General features: G+C 42.1%; 1 protein-coding gene across 1 annotated transcript in view; it reads right to left on the bottom strand.

The window, feature by feature from the left end:
• Positions 1–18366, bottom strand: part of TLCD3A (TLC domain containing 3A) — a 61860-nt gene extending 43494 nt beyond the window's left edge. The window contains exon 1 of the mRNA XM_068265351.1: positions 18188–18366. Within this exon, the coding sequence (XP_068121452.1) occupies positions 18188–18309 (122 nt within the window). The 5' untranslated portion in view covers positions 18310–18366. The remainder of the gene's footprint in view (positions 1–18187) is intronic.
• Positions 18367–18767: the final 401 nt, after the last annotated feature.

Raw genomic sequence — 18767 nt, 5'->3', positions numbered from 1 at the left:
TTCCTAAACCTGGAGGATTTTCAGTGAATTTTATATAGTAAACTAAGAGAAAACTGTTTCAGGCATTTTCCATTTTAAATGCATCTCACTGAAGCCAATCCTGATGTCATTTCCTCCCTTATTCTTTTTTCCTCCTAGAAACTGCACTGTCATATCTAGCTTGCTTTGTAAACTCACATGAGCACATCATAGATCGCATTTCAGCATCCCTACAGAAATAGGCTCCTCAGCCTGTCACACTTAACTACCCTCAGCCAATCAGTGAGGAGCAGGAATGTGGGAGGGGAGATGACAAGCTTGCTTCTCGTCATCAATGTACCAAATAGAGCCAGACTGACTGAGAAGATGTATTACAGCAGAAACAATTATGATTAGATTGGAATGCTTGCAATACAGGGGCAGCTTGTAGGCTTGTAAACACAGAGAAGTGTGTAAATGGGATTTGTTTTATTGTTGACAATCCTGATTTAATATAGCAGTGGTGCAAATCATAAAATGTAGGTATTGATAGACTTTTTAAATTTTAATTTTTATGTTAAGGAACTAATGGAAGGGGGATGGCGACTTCTTCAATTAGTTATCTCAGTTATTGTAGCTTGTTTTTTAACCAGCTGAGCGGTCTGGACGAGCTCAGCTCGTCCAACACCGCCAGCGGCTGCCGCTCAGGCCCTGCTGGGCCGATTTTAATGAAATAAAAAGCAGCACACGCAGCCGGCACTTTGCCAGCCGCGTGTGCTGCCTGATCGCCGCCGCTCTGCGGCGATTCGCCGCGAGCAGCGGCGAAAGAGGGTCCCCCCAGCCGCCTGAGCCCAGCGTAGCCGGAACAAAAAGTTCCGGCCAGCGCTAAGGGCTGGATCGGAGGCGGCTGACGTCACGACGTCGGCTGACGTCGATGACGTCACTCCGCTCGTCGCTATGGCGACGATATAAGCAAAACAAGGAAGGCCGCTCATTGCGGCCTTCCTTGTTTATTCTGGGTGCCGGAGGCGATCGGAAGATCGCCTCCGGAGCGCCCTCTAGTGGGCTTTCATGCAGCCAACTTTCAGTTGGCTGCATGAAATAGTTTTTTTTTTATTTAAAAAAAACCCTCCCGCAGCCACCCTGGCGATTTAATCAGAACGCCAGGGTGGTTAATTGAGTTTTCTTGCTTGTACTGTACTTTGAGCAGACTGCTAAAATGGTGTTTTGTGCTTCTGTAAAGATTATCATGAAGTACATTTAACCTCGATTGAAATCTACAACCCATTTGGCAGCTGTTATCTCTGCCCGGGTGTAGATTTCAGTCAGTCACACCGCTCAGTCTCATCGCTCCCGCTGTTCACGTCGCTCTGCAGCAACAGAGAGGGTCGGTTCACACTTGGCGCTTTGCCTGTGATCCCATTCAGCTCCCTGAATGCGATTTGTGGGCAAAATCTCGCAATTCAGCGCGATTTGCACTTGTGATTCCCATTCAATAGAGCGGGAATCACAGAGCAATCGCCCTCAAAGCGCTACATGCAGCGTGTTTACAATTGATCAAAATCGCAACCACTGCAGTGTGTAAGTATCCATAGGGATACATTGTAACAGCGCTTTGCTGTTCGCTGGTGATCAGCAAAGCGCTGAAGAATCACCCCCAATGTGAACCAGCCCTGAGCCCTGTGAGCTGGGCAGACCCCATGATCACTGTGAGCCAATCACAGTGATCACAGTTCAGATTTCAGAAAAAAGAGTCTCTGGTACTTAAAGGATACCCAGTGACATGATGAGATAGACATGTGTATGTACAGTGCCTACCACACAAATAACTATGCTGTGTTCCTTTTTTTCTTTCTCTGCCTGAAAGAGTTAAATATCAGGTATGTAAGTGGCTGACTCAGTCCTGACTCAGACAGGAAGTGACTACAGTGTGACCCTCACTGATAAGAAATTCCAACTATAAAACACTTTCCTAGCAGAAAATGGCTTCTGAGAGCAATAAAGCGGTAAAAAGGGGAATTTCTTATCAGTGAGGGTCACACTGTAGTCACTTCCTGTCTGGAGTCAGGACTGAGTCAGCCACTTACATACCTGATATGTAACTCTTTCAGGCAGAGAAAGAAAAAAAAGGGACACAGCATAGTTATTTGTGTGCTAGGCACTGTACATACACATGTCTATCTCATCATGTCACTTCGGGTATCCTTTAACCTCCTTGGCGGTAACCCCGTGTGTGACACGGGGTAAGCCACCGGAGAGTGCCGCTCAGGCCCTGCTGGGCCGATTTACATAATTTTTTTTTTCAAACACGCAGCTAGCACTTTGCTAGCTGCGTGTTTGCTCTGATCGCCGCTGCCCGCCGCCGATGCGCCGCTACCCGCCGCGGAAACAGGCCCCCCCCCCCCGCATACCCCTTGCGCAGCCTGGCCAATCGCCGCCAGGCTGCGCTATGGGGTGGATCGGGACTCCCTGTGACGTCACGACGTCCGTGACGTCACTTCATTCGTCGCCATGGAGACGGGGAAGCCCTCAAGGAAATCCAGTTCAGAACGGGATTTCCTTATGGGCAAGCGACGCCGGTGGCGATCGAAGGGGACGGGCGGACGCCGCGGGGAGGGGGAAGCATGTAGCTAGCGCTAGGCTAGCTACATGCTAAAAAAAAAAAAGGCGAAAAAAACCCTCCTGCGGCTGCGCAGCCGCACAAATCATACCGCCAGGGGGGTTAAGGAGCCAAAAGGGCTTGAGTCACAAAACAGTGATAACTGACTTATCATGCCTAAAAGCTTTTTGACGTGCAAACGTGCGCACAAGCCACGTTGCGCGCGTGTCACGTTTTAGCACTCGCATGTTAACTTTTATATTGCACGTGCGATGTAACGCCATATGCGCGATAAGTGTGCTTTGCACATGATAACTACGGCGCTTCGCATGCTAACCTATTAGAGTGTATGCTCAGCACGCCGGTGCTAAGCTGGTTTGCATGCGATGTAATGCGCGCAAAACTTTACACGCGCAAACTAATGACTTCATGCGAAGTCATTAGTTTGCGCGCGTAAAGCCTTACGCGCATGATATCACGTGCGTGCTAAGTGTTAGCACGCTTTTGTGAAGCAGGCCCTAAGACTGAGTGCAGAAGAAGTTAAATGGACATTCAAAACATGTTTATCCATACATCCTCCTGTGTTGACAGTAAGCAGTTTTCTAAGATAACCCACCAACCATTTTCTTGCATGTGTCTCCAGTTATCTTTCTGACTTATTCAGACAGCTGAAGACAATTGTTAAAGAAAAAAAAAGTGAACTTATAAATTAAAAGATCGATTCCTATCATGCCTAATCCAATGAATGTTCTTTAAAGGACATATCGTAGGAAAAAAAAAAAGATGATCTACTTACCTAGGGCTTCCTTCAGCCCCTGGCAGCAGATCTGTCACTCGCCGTAACTCCAATGTCCCCTCCGTTGCAGATGCCGACCTCACCAGGTCGGCATCTTCTGCGCCTGCGCACAGGTGCAATACGCTCCAGGCCACAGGAGTGCGGGCAGGCGCAGAAGATGCCGACCTGGCGAGGTCAGCATCTGCAACGGAAAGACCCCGGGACACCGGAGCTGCAGCAAGGGACATAACGCCTGCCAGGAACTCGAGGAAGCCCCAGCAAAGTAGATCTTGTTTTTGTTTTTTTCCCACGGACCTACCCTTTAAGTTCTCCTTTATCTCTGAGCCCTGGACACCCAAATTGTTCAAAGTTTCCAATAAACACTGCAGGAAAAAGGACTGCATTAATTTTACATTATACCCAAATATCTTTATTCAAATACATTGTATTTTTGCATAATTCACAAACAAGCTACTTTATTTAGTGTAGTTGGTGACGGCTCTCAGAGTATGTTCAAAGATACAGTCGTTTTCCTCTAGTTTTCCTGCCCCCAGGGCCATAGGCTATGTGAAAGGAAGCACAATTGTCTTGTTCAAAGGAAGGCACCAAAGCCATTCCTTTCTCTTAGCATCTATGTTTCCAGTAATTTGTGTAAAGTCCCATTCCGTGTGTCACTGTGTATATTATTCCACTGCTTGAGAATTTATTCTATTGCTTATCTGTGTTATATCAGTATATGTGTGCAGACAAGTTATGCCCTGTAGTGTACACTGATGCCAAGCAAATGTTGTTCAATCTGGTTTACATTTGAATTTAGTGTAAGAATCAATACAAACATAAAATCTAATAACATTCTAAAAGTGGTCATACACTCTTTGATTGCCCGATCGATCGATTTGCGGCCGATTTCTATAGCTTTAATTCGATCTGACATGATGGAAAATCTAGGTCAATCTAAAAAGATTGCTTATCAATTTGCATGGGAGCTAATGGAAATCTGATGGCAAAAAAATGTCATCAGATCGATTTTCAATAAATTCATACTGAAATCTATTGGAAATCTGTTCCTAGTAAAAAATTTTCCTAAACACATCAGATAGATCAGAAAATCTATCTGATGATCTATCTGCTGCTAATCTAACGAGTGTATGGCCACCTTAAAGAGTAACTGTTAGCCCCCAAAGTGAAATTTAAATCTCTATAGCAATGTTTTATTTAGTATTTAAGTGAGCCAAAAAGCCAATGCAGAACTTAAAAATCAATCTAATTTTTTTACTATGTAGCCTTTTGCCCAAGCTCCGGACGCAAAGCCGCATATCAGATAGTGCTTAGCATGCAGAGCATGCCTATGTCTGCCCGCCCCCCTCTCCCCCCCAGGACCAGGTGCCGATATATTCTCACATCAAACAGCTGACCGCTCTGACACGGAGAGAGAGCGGGAGCACTTCCAGCGCCGCCACCGCAGAGCAGCCGCCGCCGTGCATCTCTCTCACATGTGACTCGGCGGCGGCTGCTCTGCGGTGGCGGCGCTGGAAGTGCTCCCGCTCTCTCTCCGTGTCAGAGCGGTCAGCTGTTTGATGTGAGAATATATCGGCACCTGGTCCTGGGGGGGAGAGGGGGGCGGGCAGACATAGGCATGCTCTGCATGCTGAAGCAGTATCTAATATGCGGCTTTGCGTCCGGAGCTTGGGCAAAAGGCTACATAGTAAAAAAATTAGATTGATTTTTAAGTTCTGCATTTGGCTCACTTAAATACTAAATAAAACATTGCTATAGAGATTTAAATTTCACTTTGGGGGCTAACAGTTACTCTTTAAGGCTCTCTGTACCAGCATTTTATCATTTACAAAACCCACATAATGTCAAAGCTTCTCAGTGTCTATGTAATGTGCACGTATTTGCATGCATTATGCACAAACACACTGTAAATTGCAAATGAAGATACTGTGATACATTACAATGCAGATATGTTAACATACCCATACAATTGTATAGGGAGTTTGTCCACATGTTGTATTATTGTGCAATGTAACACACATAGGGGTTGATTCACTAAACCGTGGTATTTTATAGCACATATTAGGAAATAGCGCGTGTACGCGCACGTTAGTTATTTTGCGCGTGTTAATTTTAGCTCGCACACGTACAGCATAACGCCGATATTGGTAATTACGGCACGGCGTGTGTTATGTAGATAGTTGTTTTGCGTAAGCACGCATTACAACGCACACTAAACGCATAGCACGGCCATGCTATGCGTTAGCACGGTTTAGTGAATCAACTCCATAATGTGAGCGCAGCCTAAAAGTGTATCTGAGGGGACATGATGAGATAGACGTGTGTACAGTGCCAAGCATACATAACTAGGCTGTGTTTCATTTTCTGCCTGAAAGAGTTAACATGTAGGTATGCATTAGACAGTTTCTTTCTAGTTGGGACCCAGACCACTAAAGTGTAATCCTCACTGATAAGGAATTACAGCCATAAAACGCTTGCCTGGCAGAAGACAGCTTCCGAGTGCAGGGGATAGATTAAAAAGGTCGATAGTTCATATATTTTAGCTCAGGGACACTTGAAAGGCTGTGTCATTGAGCAGACAATTGAACATGAAATCTAGGGCTTGATTCACAAAACGGTGCTAACTGTTAGCACGACTGTTAGCACGGCTTTTCGCATGTTTTAGTGTGAAAAAACAGTTTTCGTGCAAAAACATTAACGCAAATTATTTGCACGCTAACGCGAATTTATCACGTGAAATCGATCGATAGAGCACGAAAAATTCACGTTAACAACTGTGGGATATTAAAAAAAAATTATAGGAGCCGAGTGGGATATTACAGTTGTTTATGTCATCAGTTTATTTTCACCTGGGTTCACTTTAAGCCTCATACACATGGTAGATGGTTCTTGGCCAAAATTGGCCAGTCTGGGCCATCCCTGCCAAAAATCTAGAGTGTGTACAGCGCTTCTTTATCTGCCCCCTCTGTGTCGCAGAGAGAGCGCAAGTGCTGGATTGTCTCAGTTGAGCACTGTCCTCCTGCCGGAATGCCCTCAGCCGTGCTCCTTTTCTCTGCTCCATAGAAACAGCAGGACCACTTGGCCTTAAATTGCCACACCAGGAATTGAGTTCAGATTCCTGCTGTGTGCGCACCTCAAGTATACAGGATATAGCTATGCCTATGCCATTGTGACTTTTTTTAATCTATTATGCAAACTACAAACATTCATGAATCCTGAATTCAGAACTTCTTCTCTGCTCTAAAAGATATGCAATGACATAATAACCTTTAAAGAAAAGGTGATACAAATCCTGCAATAAACCTGCAGTGTGTTTACTTCCTGCTTTCATGGAAGCAGACATATAGTTAAAATCCTGTGTTTACAAATTAGCTACTCTGCCATGGCAGCCAGCTGACACAGCTGAGAGATCAAATTACAGCTTGTGATTAGATACAGATGAGGAGGAATTAGACAGACCAAGCACTCTAAATACATACAGGGTACATTTCTCTATAGTTTATTCTGTCCTGTGCAAGAGTTAAGGTCCACTTTAAACAAAAGACAAAAAATAAAAACAATAAGGATATATTGTTTTTATCAAGACGATATAACATATAAAGTAATATCAATATTTAGCATACATAAAAATCAGTAGAAAAAACTTAACCAGTAGCAGTGCAGCTGAGTATCTGGGACAGAGATAAGAGCAGTGGGAAAGCAGTGTTCCTTCTGCAACAGGCACTACAGCACCACTGCATAGAGGAGAAATCTGATTGCTGTAGTGCAGAGTGGTGAGTTGACCAGGGAAAAGTTACCATTCTTGTTACATGCAAATCCAACCTATGAGTAATTATAGTTACATATTGAGGAAATCTGGTACTGGATCTTGTGTAGAAGAAGGACTGTGACGCAAAGGCTGAATTAATGGGCTGTAACAGATTAACGTGAAGAGGATATTTAAACGGAGATGGCAAGATCAGCTGCCAATGGACATTAATTTACAGACACTGAAGATGAATTTAGAAACAACGCAAATAGGCACTATCTATATGTGAACTATCCACGTATTCCAATTAATATCAAACTAAAACCCTTCTGCAGGACAAGCACTTTTTCTTTATGCAATCCCACAGTCATGTGGAAAAGTGGTTTTGGTCCAATGTCCCATTCCCTGAGCTGCAACAGTCCTCATCCATACGTACATGGCACTAATACGTACGTACGTAATTTGCACTAATTAACAATGTACAAAGTTTTGTGTATTGCATATCTGTACTCATATTGAAAGCACCTGAATATCAGCATCCAGTAGTTCCTTGTTGCTGGTAGAGTGGGACATGCTTCTCAAGCAATGTAGATCACCCAACCACCCAACCTCATCCTACCCTGTACAGATGAACTGTTCGTGGCCAGCATTGTCATTGACATTGGCACAGGAAGACCAAGCCAGGTAATATAATTAATGCAAAAATAGTACAAAAAAATAATTCCATATTAATATACAGTACTGGTATGTTCCCTAAGCAAAAAACTGAATTCAAAAGCTTGCTTCAATCACCAACAATTACTACATTTTAAATACATATTAATATACCACACAATATGCAAAGAACACATGCGTGAAATAGGGCTTTAATATTTATGGAATAAAGTGTGGAATTGTATGACTTATCAATACATCATGTAACAATGACCACTTTAAAAATACAGTTACATGACATTACGTGTGATATTTTGGCATAAGCTCTTAAATCATTGTACAACTATATAAATCCAGAGGGATATGTCTAACTATAGTTGGATATGTTCAGAAGGGCCCCGTGCAGGAACAGTGGGCTCATGGAAGGATCTGGAAGCTTCTGGACTATCCCGATGCTTCCCTCTACTGAGGTATCTGTTTTTTCAATACAGGTTATTAAAGTAAATCCGAGGTCAAAAGAAGCTGATGAGATAAACTGTTGTATTTATCCTTTATTCTCCTACTCTTAAAAATGAAAAACATTTTTAGATATCCCATGGTTTTGTTTTATATTTAAACATTTAGAAACAAAATTGACTGTTTTGTTGCCTCTGCTCAGTTCCAGCCTAATAAGTGTCCCAGAGTTAGAAAAGGTCATGTCTTCATGTATTTTATCTCCCCCTGCTCTCGGAAGTTGTATTCTGCCAGGAAAACCTTTATTTATTTTCAAAACCTGTATTTGCTTATCAGTGAGGTTTACTATATTCTGACAAGAAGCTGTCACTTCCATGCCTAGAAATTAACTCTTTCAGGCAGCAAAATAGAACAAGTAAAACAGCCTGGGTTAGTAATATGTTTTGCACTGTACATACACATGTCTATCTCATCATGTCATATGTTGCCTCAGGTACACTTTAAATATAAGTTGGTGCATGCCATGGCATTGTTGATATTTGTTGCTCCCCACTTGCATGGATGCAGTGCGTGTTCTCACTGCTTGAGCAAAGCAGTCCCCTCGGTCACAGGACAGAGCCATCCAAGTGCATGGCTGCATGTCATGTGACTGCCTGCATCACTGTTGGAAAAAGCACCAGGTAAGTAAATATAATCCTTCTCCCCACAGCTTGAATGTTCTTTATGGGATACATAGTTACATAGTTATTTTGGTTGAAAAAAGACATACGTCCATCGAGTTCAACCAGAGAACAAAGTACAACTCCAGCCTGCTCCCTCACATATCCCTGTTGATCCAGAGGAAGGCGAAAAAAACCCTTACAAGGCATGGTCCAATTAGCCCCAAAAGGGAAAAAAATTCCTTCCCGACTCCAGATGGCAATTAGATAAAATCCCTGGATCAACATCATTAGGTATTACCTAGTAATTGTTGGCATGGATGTCTTTCAACGCATGGAAAGCATCTAAGCCCCCTTTAAATGCAGGTATAGAGTTTGCCATAACGACTTCCTGTGGCAATGCATTCCACATCTAAATCACTCTTACTGTAGAGAACCCTTTCCTAAATAAATGGCTAAAACGTTTTTCCTCCATGCGCAGATCATGTCCTTTAGTCCTTTGAGATGGCCTAGGGACAAAAAGCTCATCCGCCAAGCTATTATATTGCCCTCTGATGTATTTATACATGTTAATTAGATCCCCTCTAAGGCGTCTTTTCTCTAGGGGGGAATACCTGATGCTAAGATAGAATCAGCCTGACATTAAAAGGGACATGCAAGTGGGAAGGTGACACAGAGGGGAACACTGGGGGTGAATCAGCCAATGCAAAATTTGAATGTTCAGTAATATCTGCATGTCATTTCTGTTATGCACATGTCCTAATTTACTGTACCTGTTGTCCATTAATAACTGCATGTCACTAGTATCTGACTGTCAGTATCTGCATGTCAATGTCACTTGCCTGTAATATGTATTACTTGTGTATCATTGGAACAGGTATGAATATAATATTAATTTTGGGTTACATTACTAAGCATTTTCATTTTCTGCTGGACAACTTTTTACAAGTCCGTACCTTTTTCATTAGGAGGAATGCATGACACAGTGGCATGAGAAGCAAAGATAGTTGTTTATGGTCTATTAGAAATATATGTGACACATTAACACAGAAGTTATAGTGCACAGCCTTTAGTCATAAACTTTAATAATATTATCTGCACTTGTTGTGTGAAGGACATGGTGACTGTATACAGTATATGGCAAATAGTTGATTTTATGTGAGACATGTTTTTATTCAATCAGATATAGAAGGCGTCGTGTACATAGGTGCAACCATCAAAAGTTCCTTTTCTTTTCACATATTGTTCTCAAGAATTGTGAACCAACCCTTTGTTTACAAAGTTTCAGGAATCCAGGATAAGATGGTGAATGAAAGAATGCTTAGGAGTCTGACAAACAGAAACCACACAGCAAAAGTAATGCTGAATAACCAAGAGAACGGTGGTTGGAGAAAGTGGAGACTAATATGAGGAAACTCAAACTCATGAGGATATTTGACCCATTTTTCATATTTAATAAGGACATTGAGGTAGGGTAGGAGTGCACTAATCTGCATTGAGAAAATGAACGTCTTGCCGTACAATGAGTAGAGCAGATCATAGTGTAATGCTATGTAGGTTTAGGAAATAGAAGAGAAATAATGGCAGCTAATTATGTGTCTGTAAATTGGGACAATAAAAATGGTAAATAAGGTCTAAAAAAAACTGTTGCTGGTAATAATGAAACTACTTCTCATTCATCCAAGTCATGGTATAGCCAGGGAAAATCAGGCCATTTCAACCAAATGTTTTCTTTTGGATCCTAGTAGACATCACCAACCACAATCAATTAACTTCAATCATTCAAAAGTGTGAAGCCCACTTTGGTATAATAACACCAATCAATGGGCAAAAAAATAATGTGTGAAAATAAACTCACAAGTGTGGGTTAGAGCAACCACTCACTCACACCACTCATCTGGGCATGTGGAGAAATACCGTCCCCATTCTGCCTTTGTGGACCAAGTGTTGGTTGTTGCTCCAAAAAGATATCATGCCACAGCCATGTTGTGGGATGACTATCTTACAGATGTAGGGTAATAGCAATACAGTGCACTAGAACAAATAGGAGGTGCCCCACCCAAAAAAAGTTACTAAAACTCTAGATAGCAGATAGAAAATAATAATGGTTCTACCTTGGACAAGGAGGCCTACAAAGGTATTAGTACAAAAAGTTCAATATTATTAAGCACTATGGAAAATGCATTTCACGGCATAAGCCGCTTCCTCGGATCAAATTACATGCCTAGAGCAGTGATAATGCACCCAGAACCATTATTATTTTCTATATCTTATCTTTCGTATCTTTTTGGGGGCACCTCCTAGTTGTTCTAGTCACTGTAAAAGATGTGAAGGAATGCTAAACCATTTATCTGTATTGAAAACAGTCACTTACATCACACACCAACAGGTTTAGACTACACTGAGTCAGAGGAGATGTCCCTCTAAATCTCCATACTTACTAACCACAATTACATTAGCACTACAACATTCACTATGCTGCTATTAATCATTCAAAAGGCAAGACTGAAGGTGTGAATTGCTAAGTAGTCTAGATACATTTTTTAAAAATATCAGATGGTGTTAAAGGGCATCATCTATTTAGAAAATGTTAATTCAGTTTCACATTGATTGGGACATGCCTTTTGTGAAACAGTCACCGGCAAATGTGCATTCCAACATTTTCAAAACATTATCAGGAACAGTCGTTTTGGCCGAAAGTGTGTACATAACTTAAAGGGACTCCGAGCAGTGCAGAAACTATGGAAAGATGCATATAATTTTAAAGCTCTCTTTCTCCTCTTTCCAATGATATATAAACCGCCGCCCTACGCTTTTTAGTTTTCGCTATTTTCGCGATTGAAATTGCCGCGGCTGTGATTTAAATCGCGAAAATAGAGAAAACTAAAAGGCGTAGGGCAACAATTTAGGTGTCGCCAGAAAGAGGAGAAAGAGAGCTTTAAAATTATATCCATCTTTTCATAGTTACATTGTATTACACAGGACGACACTTTCCCAAGTGTCAGCAGCTCCATTCAGCAGAAAGGAGCTGCTGAATTTAAGAAAAAGTCGCCCTGTGTAATACAATGTAACTATGGAAAAATGGATATCATTTTAAAGCTCTCTTTCTCCTCTTTCTGGCGACACCTAAATCGTCGCCCTAGGCCTTTTATTTTTCTCTATTTTCGTGATTGAAATCGCGGCTGCGGCAATTTCAATCGCGAAAATAGCGAAAACTAAAAGGCGTAGGGCGGCGGTTTATATATCATTGGAAAGAGGAGAAAGAGAGCTTTAAAATGATATGCATCTTTCGATAGTTTCTGCACTGCTCGGAGTCCCTTTAATGCATTTAATTAAAATCTGTATAATGAGTCTCATGGAGCTAAGGAGATGATGTTATGTTTATTGAATATGAAGACTTCACTTATTTACAGGGATATCTCATTTAACTCAGTTTTGGCTAGACTAGTTGGTACTGATTGTAAGTGACTACATTATCCTTGCATAATATTTTCTGTGTGATCCTTTTTTCCAGAATTGGAGAAGGTGCTTGGATGAAAATCACAAGCATCTTATTTTATTGCTGGAAATAGGCGTTCTCTTCTTAGTTCACCCTGTGATAGGACCACCACATCCCAAATGAATGACAAAGCTTATCAACTCCACAAACACTTTCTTTTCAGCGCAGGAGATTTGGGCGCAGCCGGCGCCACCATAAGCCGTAATAGTAATTACGGCTATATCGGCGCACAGTGAGTAACTTCAGTGTTAAAGTTACTTATAAAACACTATAATTCGGCCTCCAGCAATTGCTGGAAGGTGAATTATTTCATTCTCCACCATCCATGGCGGCCTGGAGGGGGAATAGTATTTAACATTGCAGGATAAGCCATATATCGGCTATATCCTGCGCCCAAGTCTCCTGGCAGCGATTCTCTCATACTCTCAACCCCAGGCCTCAATAGAGAGTGGCAAGTGCTGAACTACAAGGGTGCTCAGACATTACCTTGTGGTCCAAGACTTCAAGGAGAGCAGCTGCCCCCACTTGACTGCTGATTTTTAGCAATACAATTATTTGTGCTTTTCTTGCAACTAAACCAAATTTAGTATCTGAGGATTTGGGGAACACTAGAGGACTTGAAAACAAACTGCCTCATGAATTCATAGCACAGGAAGTGATATCACAATATAACAAAACATAATGAAAAAAAAACTTCATGTCATTTTGGTGCCTTTTATGTAATAACTGATTTCCTTGCTACTTCTCACCCTGTATGTAATGATACAAAAGAAATGTGAAGCTGCCTTTATTATCTTGTAAGTAAAAGCTGCCTCACGTACCATTCCAGTAGGTATCCCAGTGTAACAGAAATGCAGTGCTAGGTCAGAAAAAAACACTGACACCTTGGTGTCAGCTGGGATCACTTAGCACTGAAATGAGGCACAGACAATGGCAATATGTTTCAAAATTCCTTTTAGCAGATACACAACTTCAAATGTGCATGATAAGAAATACATGCTGTGTTGGTCAGAAACACTTGTAACTACTTAATTTGCTGATACTGAGTTATCTTTTGTAGCTTGAGTGTTGCAAGAACATAACTTTACTGTTGTCACTACAAGCACAGGCCTGAGCTTATCATTGCCCAGTTCATCTATTTTCAGCCAGACTGTGACAAAATCTCATGTCTATGTCACCAGAAGAAACAAATAATTGGTACAACCTAGTTTAAATGCAGTTATATTCTTAAAGTGCTGATACCTTCTAAACCACTTCACTGAGGACACAATCATATCAATAAGGCCTGGGGTCCACTAACGGCACTTTAGTAGTGCTTTCCAATCGCCGACGATGGGAAAAGCACTGCAACAGTGGAACTCTGTGGGGGTGGTTCCACAGGATCGTTGATAGATCGCAAAAGCTCTGTCTGCAGCATTTTTCCAGAGATCCCGATCGCCTATGATTTACAAATCAGAAACCACCGCTAGTGGGGTCCAACTCTCGCTCACAGGAGCTCTCAATGTAATGTTCATATACAGTCTAAGGCCAATTAATTTATCAATTGAAAACCAAAAAGCAAAAAAAAAAGTTGTGTGTGGCACTTCCCCAAAAAAGATTATGAAGCTGTGAGGTGAGTATACAGCACAGGACAAATCCCAAACGTAGCCCTGCAAAGCTCTGCTTACTTATGACAATTGCCACATAGACGTGTGCTCCGCTCAAAATGAAGGCAAATACACCAGTATGTTTGATAGAACAAGAAACAAGTCTTAGGTGTGCACCTTCCGTCTTGCAAAGTTAATAGCTCAAAGTGACAGTCAAAAATCTATTACAGCAGGCATCAGTGACACTTCCTGATACAACATCACTGTGGTGCTAGACACCTCTTACGTGTCCGTCAGGTGCAGGGTCTGCGGTGCTGGAGGTGAGTGTGAGGGCCCGTTTCCACTATAGCGTTGCGGAATCGCCGGCGAATCACCGCAGGCAAATCGCATGCGGGTGCGATTCCGCATGCGTTTTTTTGCCGCGATTTCGCATGCGATTTCGCATAGGTAAGGCTGTATGCGAATTTAACCATGTCACTGCCTGTGTAAATTAACATTAATACCTATGCGAAATCGCATGCGAAATCGCGGCAAAAAACGCATGGGGAAAACGCATGCGATTTCCCTATTAAATACATTGCGTGCGATTCGCCTGCATTCCACACGCAGGCGAATTCTGAGGGCCCTACCCTGCAGATTTTTTCTGCACAGAAAAACGTGCGGGGAAACGCACAAGTGGAAACAGTCCCATCCACTTGTACTGACTGTGCGAATCCGCATGCGGGCAACGCATGCGGGCAACGCATGCGGATTCGCGATAGTGGAAACGGGCCCTAAGTAAAACCTTAGCATTCACCTCATTTGCCTGTGTACATTCAGCTGTGTTGGAAAAGAAGTTACTCAAATCCTCTCTTCTCTCAGCTACTTTCTCACACCCTACACCCACCTCCAGCACTGCAGACCCTGTATAGAAATGAGGGCTTCCCCACATTTCTATATCTACAATACACTGTAGGCAGAACAAGGGCTGTCTCAGTCAGAGTAATTTTTGGACACCTTGGCCCATATGCAATTCACTTTTTCACCTGACTTTTCTCCTAGGAGATAGTTTTTCATCTTTGATTTAAAATAACTTTTTAGCATTTTACAATGGGAAAAGGACCAAGAAGTAGATGGAAATCTACTGTCAACATTATTTTGAGGTTTTTTTTATTTGAGGATAGTTTAAAAGTCATTTTATGACAAGTTTTGAAAATATCACCTCGGAGAAAACCCAGGTGAAAAAGTGAATTGCATATGGCCCCTGGGGCCATATGCAATTCACTTTTTCACATGAGTTTTCTCCTAGGAGATATTTTTAAACTTGTCAATAAAATGCATTTTAAGCACCCAGAAGGCAAGAATATGCTCAAAATAATTTTAATAGTACTTTTTCACCTACTTTATGGTATTTTTTTAGTTGGAAAATTTTGGAAAGTTATTTAAAATCAAAGATGAAAAATTATCTCCTGGGAAAAAACTCAGGTGAAAAGGAGAATTGCATATTGGCCCAGGGCCAATATGCAATTCACTTTTTCTATTGCGTTTTTTCTCCTAGATGATATTTTCATAACTTATCATAAAAAGCCCTTTAAGCCACCAGCAAGCAACTAAATACTCAAAATAAATGTGATAATACCTTTTCACCAACTGTTGGGTGCATTTTCATTTGTAGAATGCTTAAAATTTAGTTTAAAAAGAAGATGAAAATTATCTCCTGGGAGATAACTCAGGTGAAAAAATTGGACCATATGCAATTCACTTTTTCTCCTGAGTTTTCTCCTAGGAGAAAATTTTTCATCTTCTATTTAAAATTACTATACAGAACTTTGCAACTAAAGAAGTACTAAAAAGTAGGTGAAAAAGTACTATCAAAGCTGTTTTGAGTATTTTCTTGCTTGCTGGTGGTTTAAAGGGCATTTCATTGACAATCTTGAAAACATCACCTAGGAGAAAACTAAGGTGAAAACGTTAATTGCATATGGGGCCTGGAGTCGCAATTGGTGGTTTCATAAACTGAGGAGCCAGATTATTGATTATTTTTGTACCCATGCTGTTGATTCGGAGTCAGAGACAATTTCGGAATTTGGAATCGGAGTTGGTGGTTGTATAAACTGAAGAGTCGGAGTTGGATGATTTTTGTACTAACTCCATAGCCATGGGGAGAACCATATTCGGATTTCATTAGTGTATATGGACAATTGATCAGAGTTTTCTCCATCTGCTACACCTATCCAGCACCTACCAATACCACTGCATATGGAAAATACAGACTCGTTTCCAATAGTGCATCGCAGGAACTGTGCGTCAGCGAGGCCCTTCGTTGCACGACTCCCCCGGGGCAGTGCTTGCGATCCCATTCATTATAATGAATAGGATCACGGGCGCAATCGCCCTAAAATGCATGCAACCATGCACTGCGATTCAGTGGTGAATTGCAGTTCATGTATGGAAACATACATATGCACTCTGATGTTCCCTGTGATTGCGTTTTCATAAGCGCGTTTCCATAAGCGCACATATGGAAACAAGCCCTATAAGTGTCCTGACCCTCACTTGAAGCATGCATAACATGTCAATAGAACACCCCTCTTCCTCCTCCACCTTTGTCTTGTCACTGGCACAGTAGTTAGTAGCTTAGTTAACAGATAACACAAGGATGACATGAGAAGTGCACTGATCTATCCTGATCTTTTGTAAAGGTCCAAATGTATCACCTGGACAAGAAAAGAGGCCATTTGTGCAGGGTTTTCATTATAAAAATTTCAGGATATAATGAAAACAATTTCCAACCATAAACCATAACAGATGACTGCCTATCAGTGGGTCCACAGGTTAAAAAATACTGTTTTATTATAAATCTTTAGTAGAATCTCATTAAAGTAAATTCTGATATAAATCTGATATAGTAACCCTCTGACCGGTTTCAGACTGTGGATTGGCGGCAGCGGCAGGCTACACCACTGAAACATACCTTCAAGGATTACGGCGGTAATATGCGGTAATCCCCTTATGGCCGACATCCAAACAGGAAATGATGCTCGCTTGTGCTCACTTCCTGTTTCAAAAAAAACTGAAGTGTATTGTAAAAATACGCTTCTGCGCATGCACGGCGCAGCCAACATTTAAAAAAAACCTGTGTCCCCACAGACTTATATGACTTCTGGTCTACTGCAGGTTGCTGCATGACAACATAGGTATACATTCGCGTTACATAGAGCACTTCCGGCGCAGTGTACCGCATCGTGGGTAATATGTACTACCCCATTGACTTTCATTGCCCTGGGGGGTGGTGCGGTAAAAAATACCACACCGCCCCAGTGTGAAAGGTGCATATAGAGATATGTGTATATATATATGTATATATATATATATATATATATATATATATATACATATACATATACACATACACACACACACCATGTATGGCAAAGTCTAATATACTAAGCTTCTGATACTGTGTTTCAGTTTATATATACAGTATGATACTGGTGATAAGCTCACAATGGATTTGAAACTACAGTACACGATTAGAAGCCCTGAAGTAAACTGAGGATTACTCTAGTGCGCATCTCTTTTTTTAAAAAAAATCATCTATATCTCCTGATGACAGAACAATATTTATTCACTAAAGCTATACAAATAGTAGATTGTAGACGGATTTCAACTTTTAGCACTTAAGAACAATGCTGTATTCCTAGTACTACATGGCATAGCACATTGCCTTTAGGCAGATCCAATGCTTTCAGAGGGTCAACCTAGGCAATTGCCCAGGCCCCGTAAGCTACTTAGGGGCCCTACAGAAGTTTACTGCCAGTACAGTATGAAAATGCAAGGGAACCCACATTCATTTTTGCCCAGAGCACCATTTTACCTAAAACCGTCCCTGCCTTTAGGCTGCCTTGCATCTTAGCTATAAAAGAATAATGTCACTTATAAAGTATTTGCGCTACATAGTAATTATCCTACCGACAATAGCTGGAGTGATCCACACAGAGCAGACAAGTAGTTATCAGATAATGAGAGAAGTTACTAGGTATTGCATTAGTCTAGGTGGAGCAGAGATTGGAGAAGTGGAAGAAGCAGTGTGCAGAGGCTGGCAGAAGTTAGAAGAGATGGAGAATAGGCAGGGAAGCAGAAGAAGCTAGTTTGGGGGGTACCAGGCAGGCCCTCCATCACTGACCCCCCCCCCCCCCCCCCCCCAGATGTCAGTCAGCAGGAGACAGATGTGTCGGACAGGCAGAGGCAATTATTACCTGGCGCTAAAGCGGGAGCGCTCCGCATCCGACCATGTTGGCAGGGCCCGGCGAACATAGCGGCTGCTCAGCAAGTAGAGGCCGGGGAAGAACAGGGAACCCGCGGCCAGGACATGCAACATCGTGCCCACTATCACCTACACTGGTGCCCGTCTGCCCGAGTCTGGGAGCCGCCTGCCAACACCACAGCCCGCCCTCTCTAACGTCATCACTGCTAATCCTGCCCACCACTGCCAGACTCATTGTCAAGCCGCGCCCACGTCTTGTCAATCAAGGCGCTTCGCCGCCTGTGCGATGAGGCCACGCCCACCGCAGAGCTTTGCCGCTCGGGAGCATCCTGCTCGCCGTATCCTGCCGGAGGATTCATCGCTACCAGAGGGATATGTGAGGCAAGCAGCCAGCAGAGTTCAGACATCAAGGCACACACTAATCGCTATTATCTGCAGAGGCACAGTACACAAAAGTCTTTCAACTTTACATAACCAGTTTGTCGAATCTTGCCGATTTTTATGACATTTTTCTGTTTTGTTTTTTTTCGGGAAAGGATGGAGGACGTTTCAAATTTCTCTGTAATTTAAAG

The sequence above is a fragment of the Hyperolius riggenbachi genome, chromosome 2 (genome assembly GCF_040937935.1).
Source record: "Hyperolius riggenbachi isolate aHypRig1 chromosome 2, aHypRig1.pri, whole genome shotgun sequence".
NCBI classification, from domain to species: Eukaryota; Metazoa; Chordata; class Amphibia; order Anura; family Hyperoliidae; genus Hyperolius; species Hyperolius riggenbachi.
This window is presented reverse-complemented; position numbering and strand designations above follow the sequence as displayed.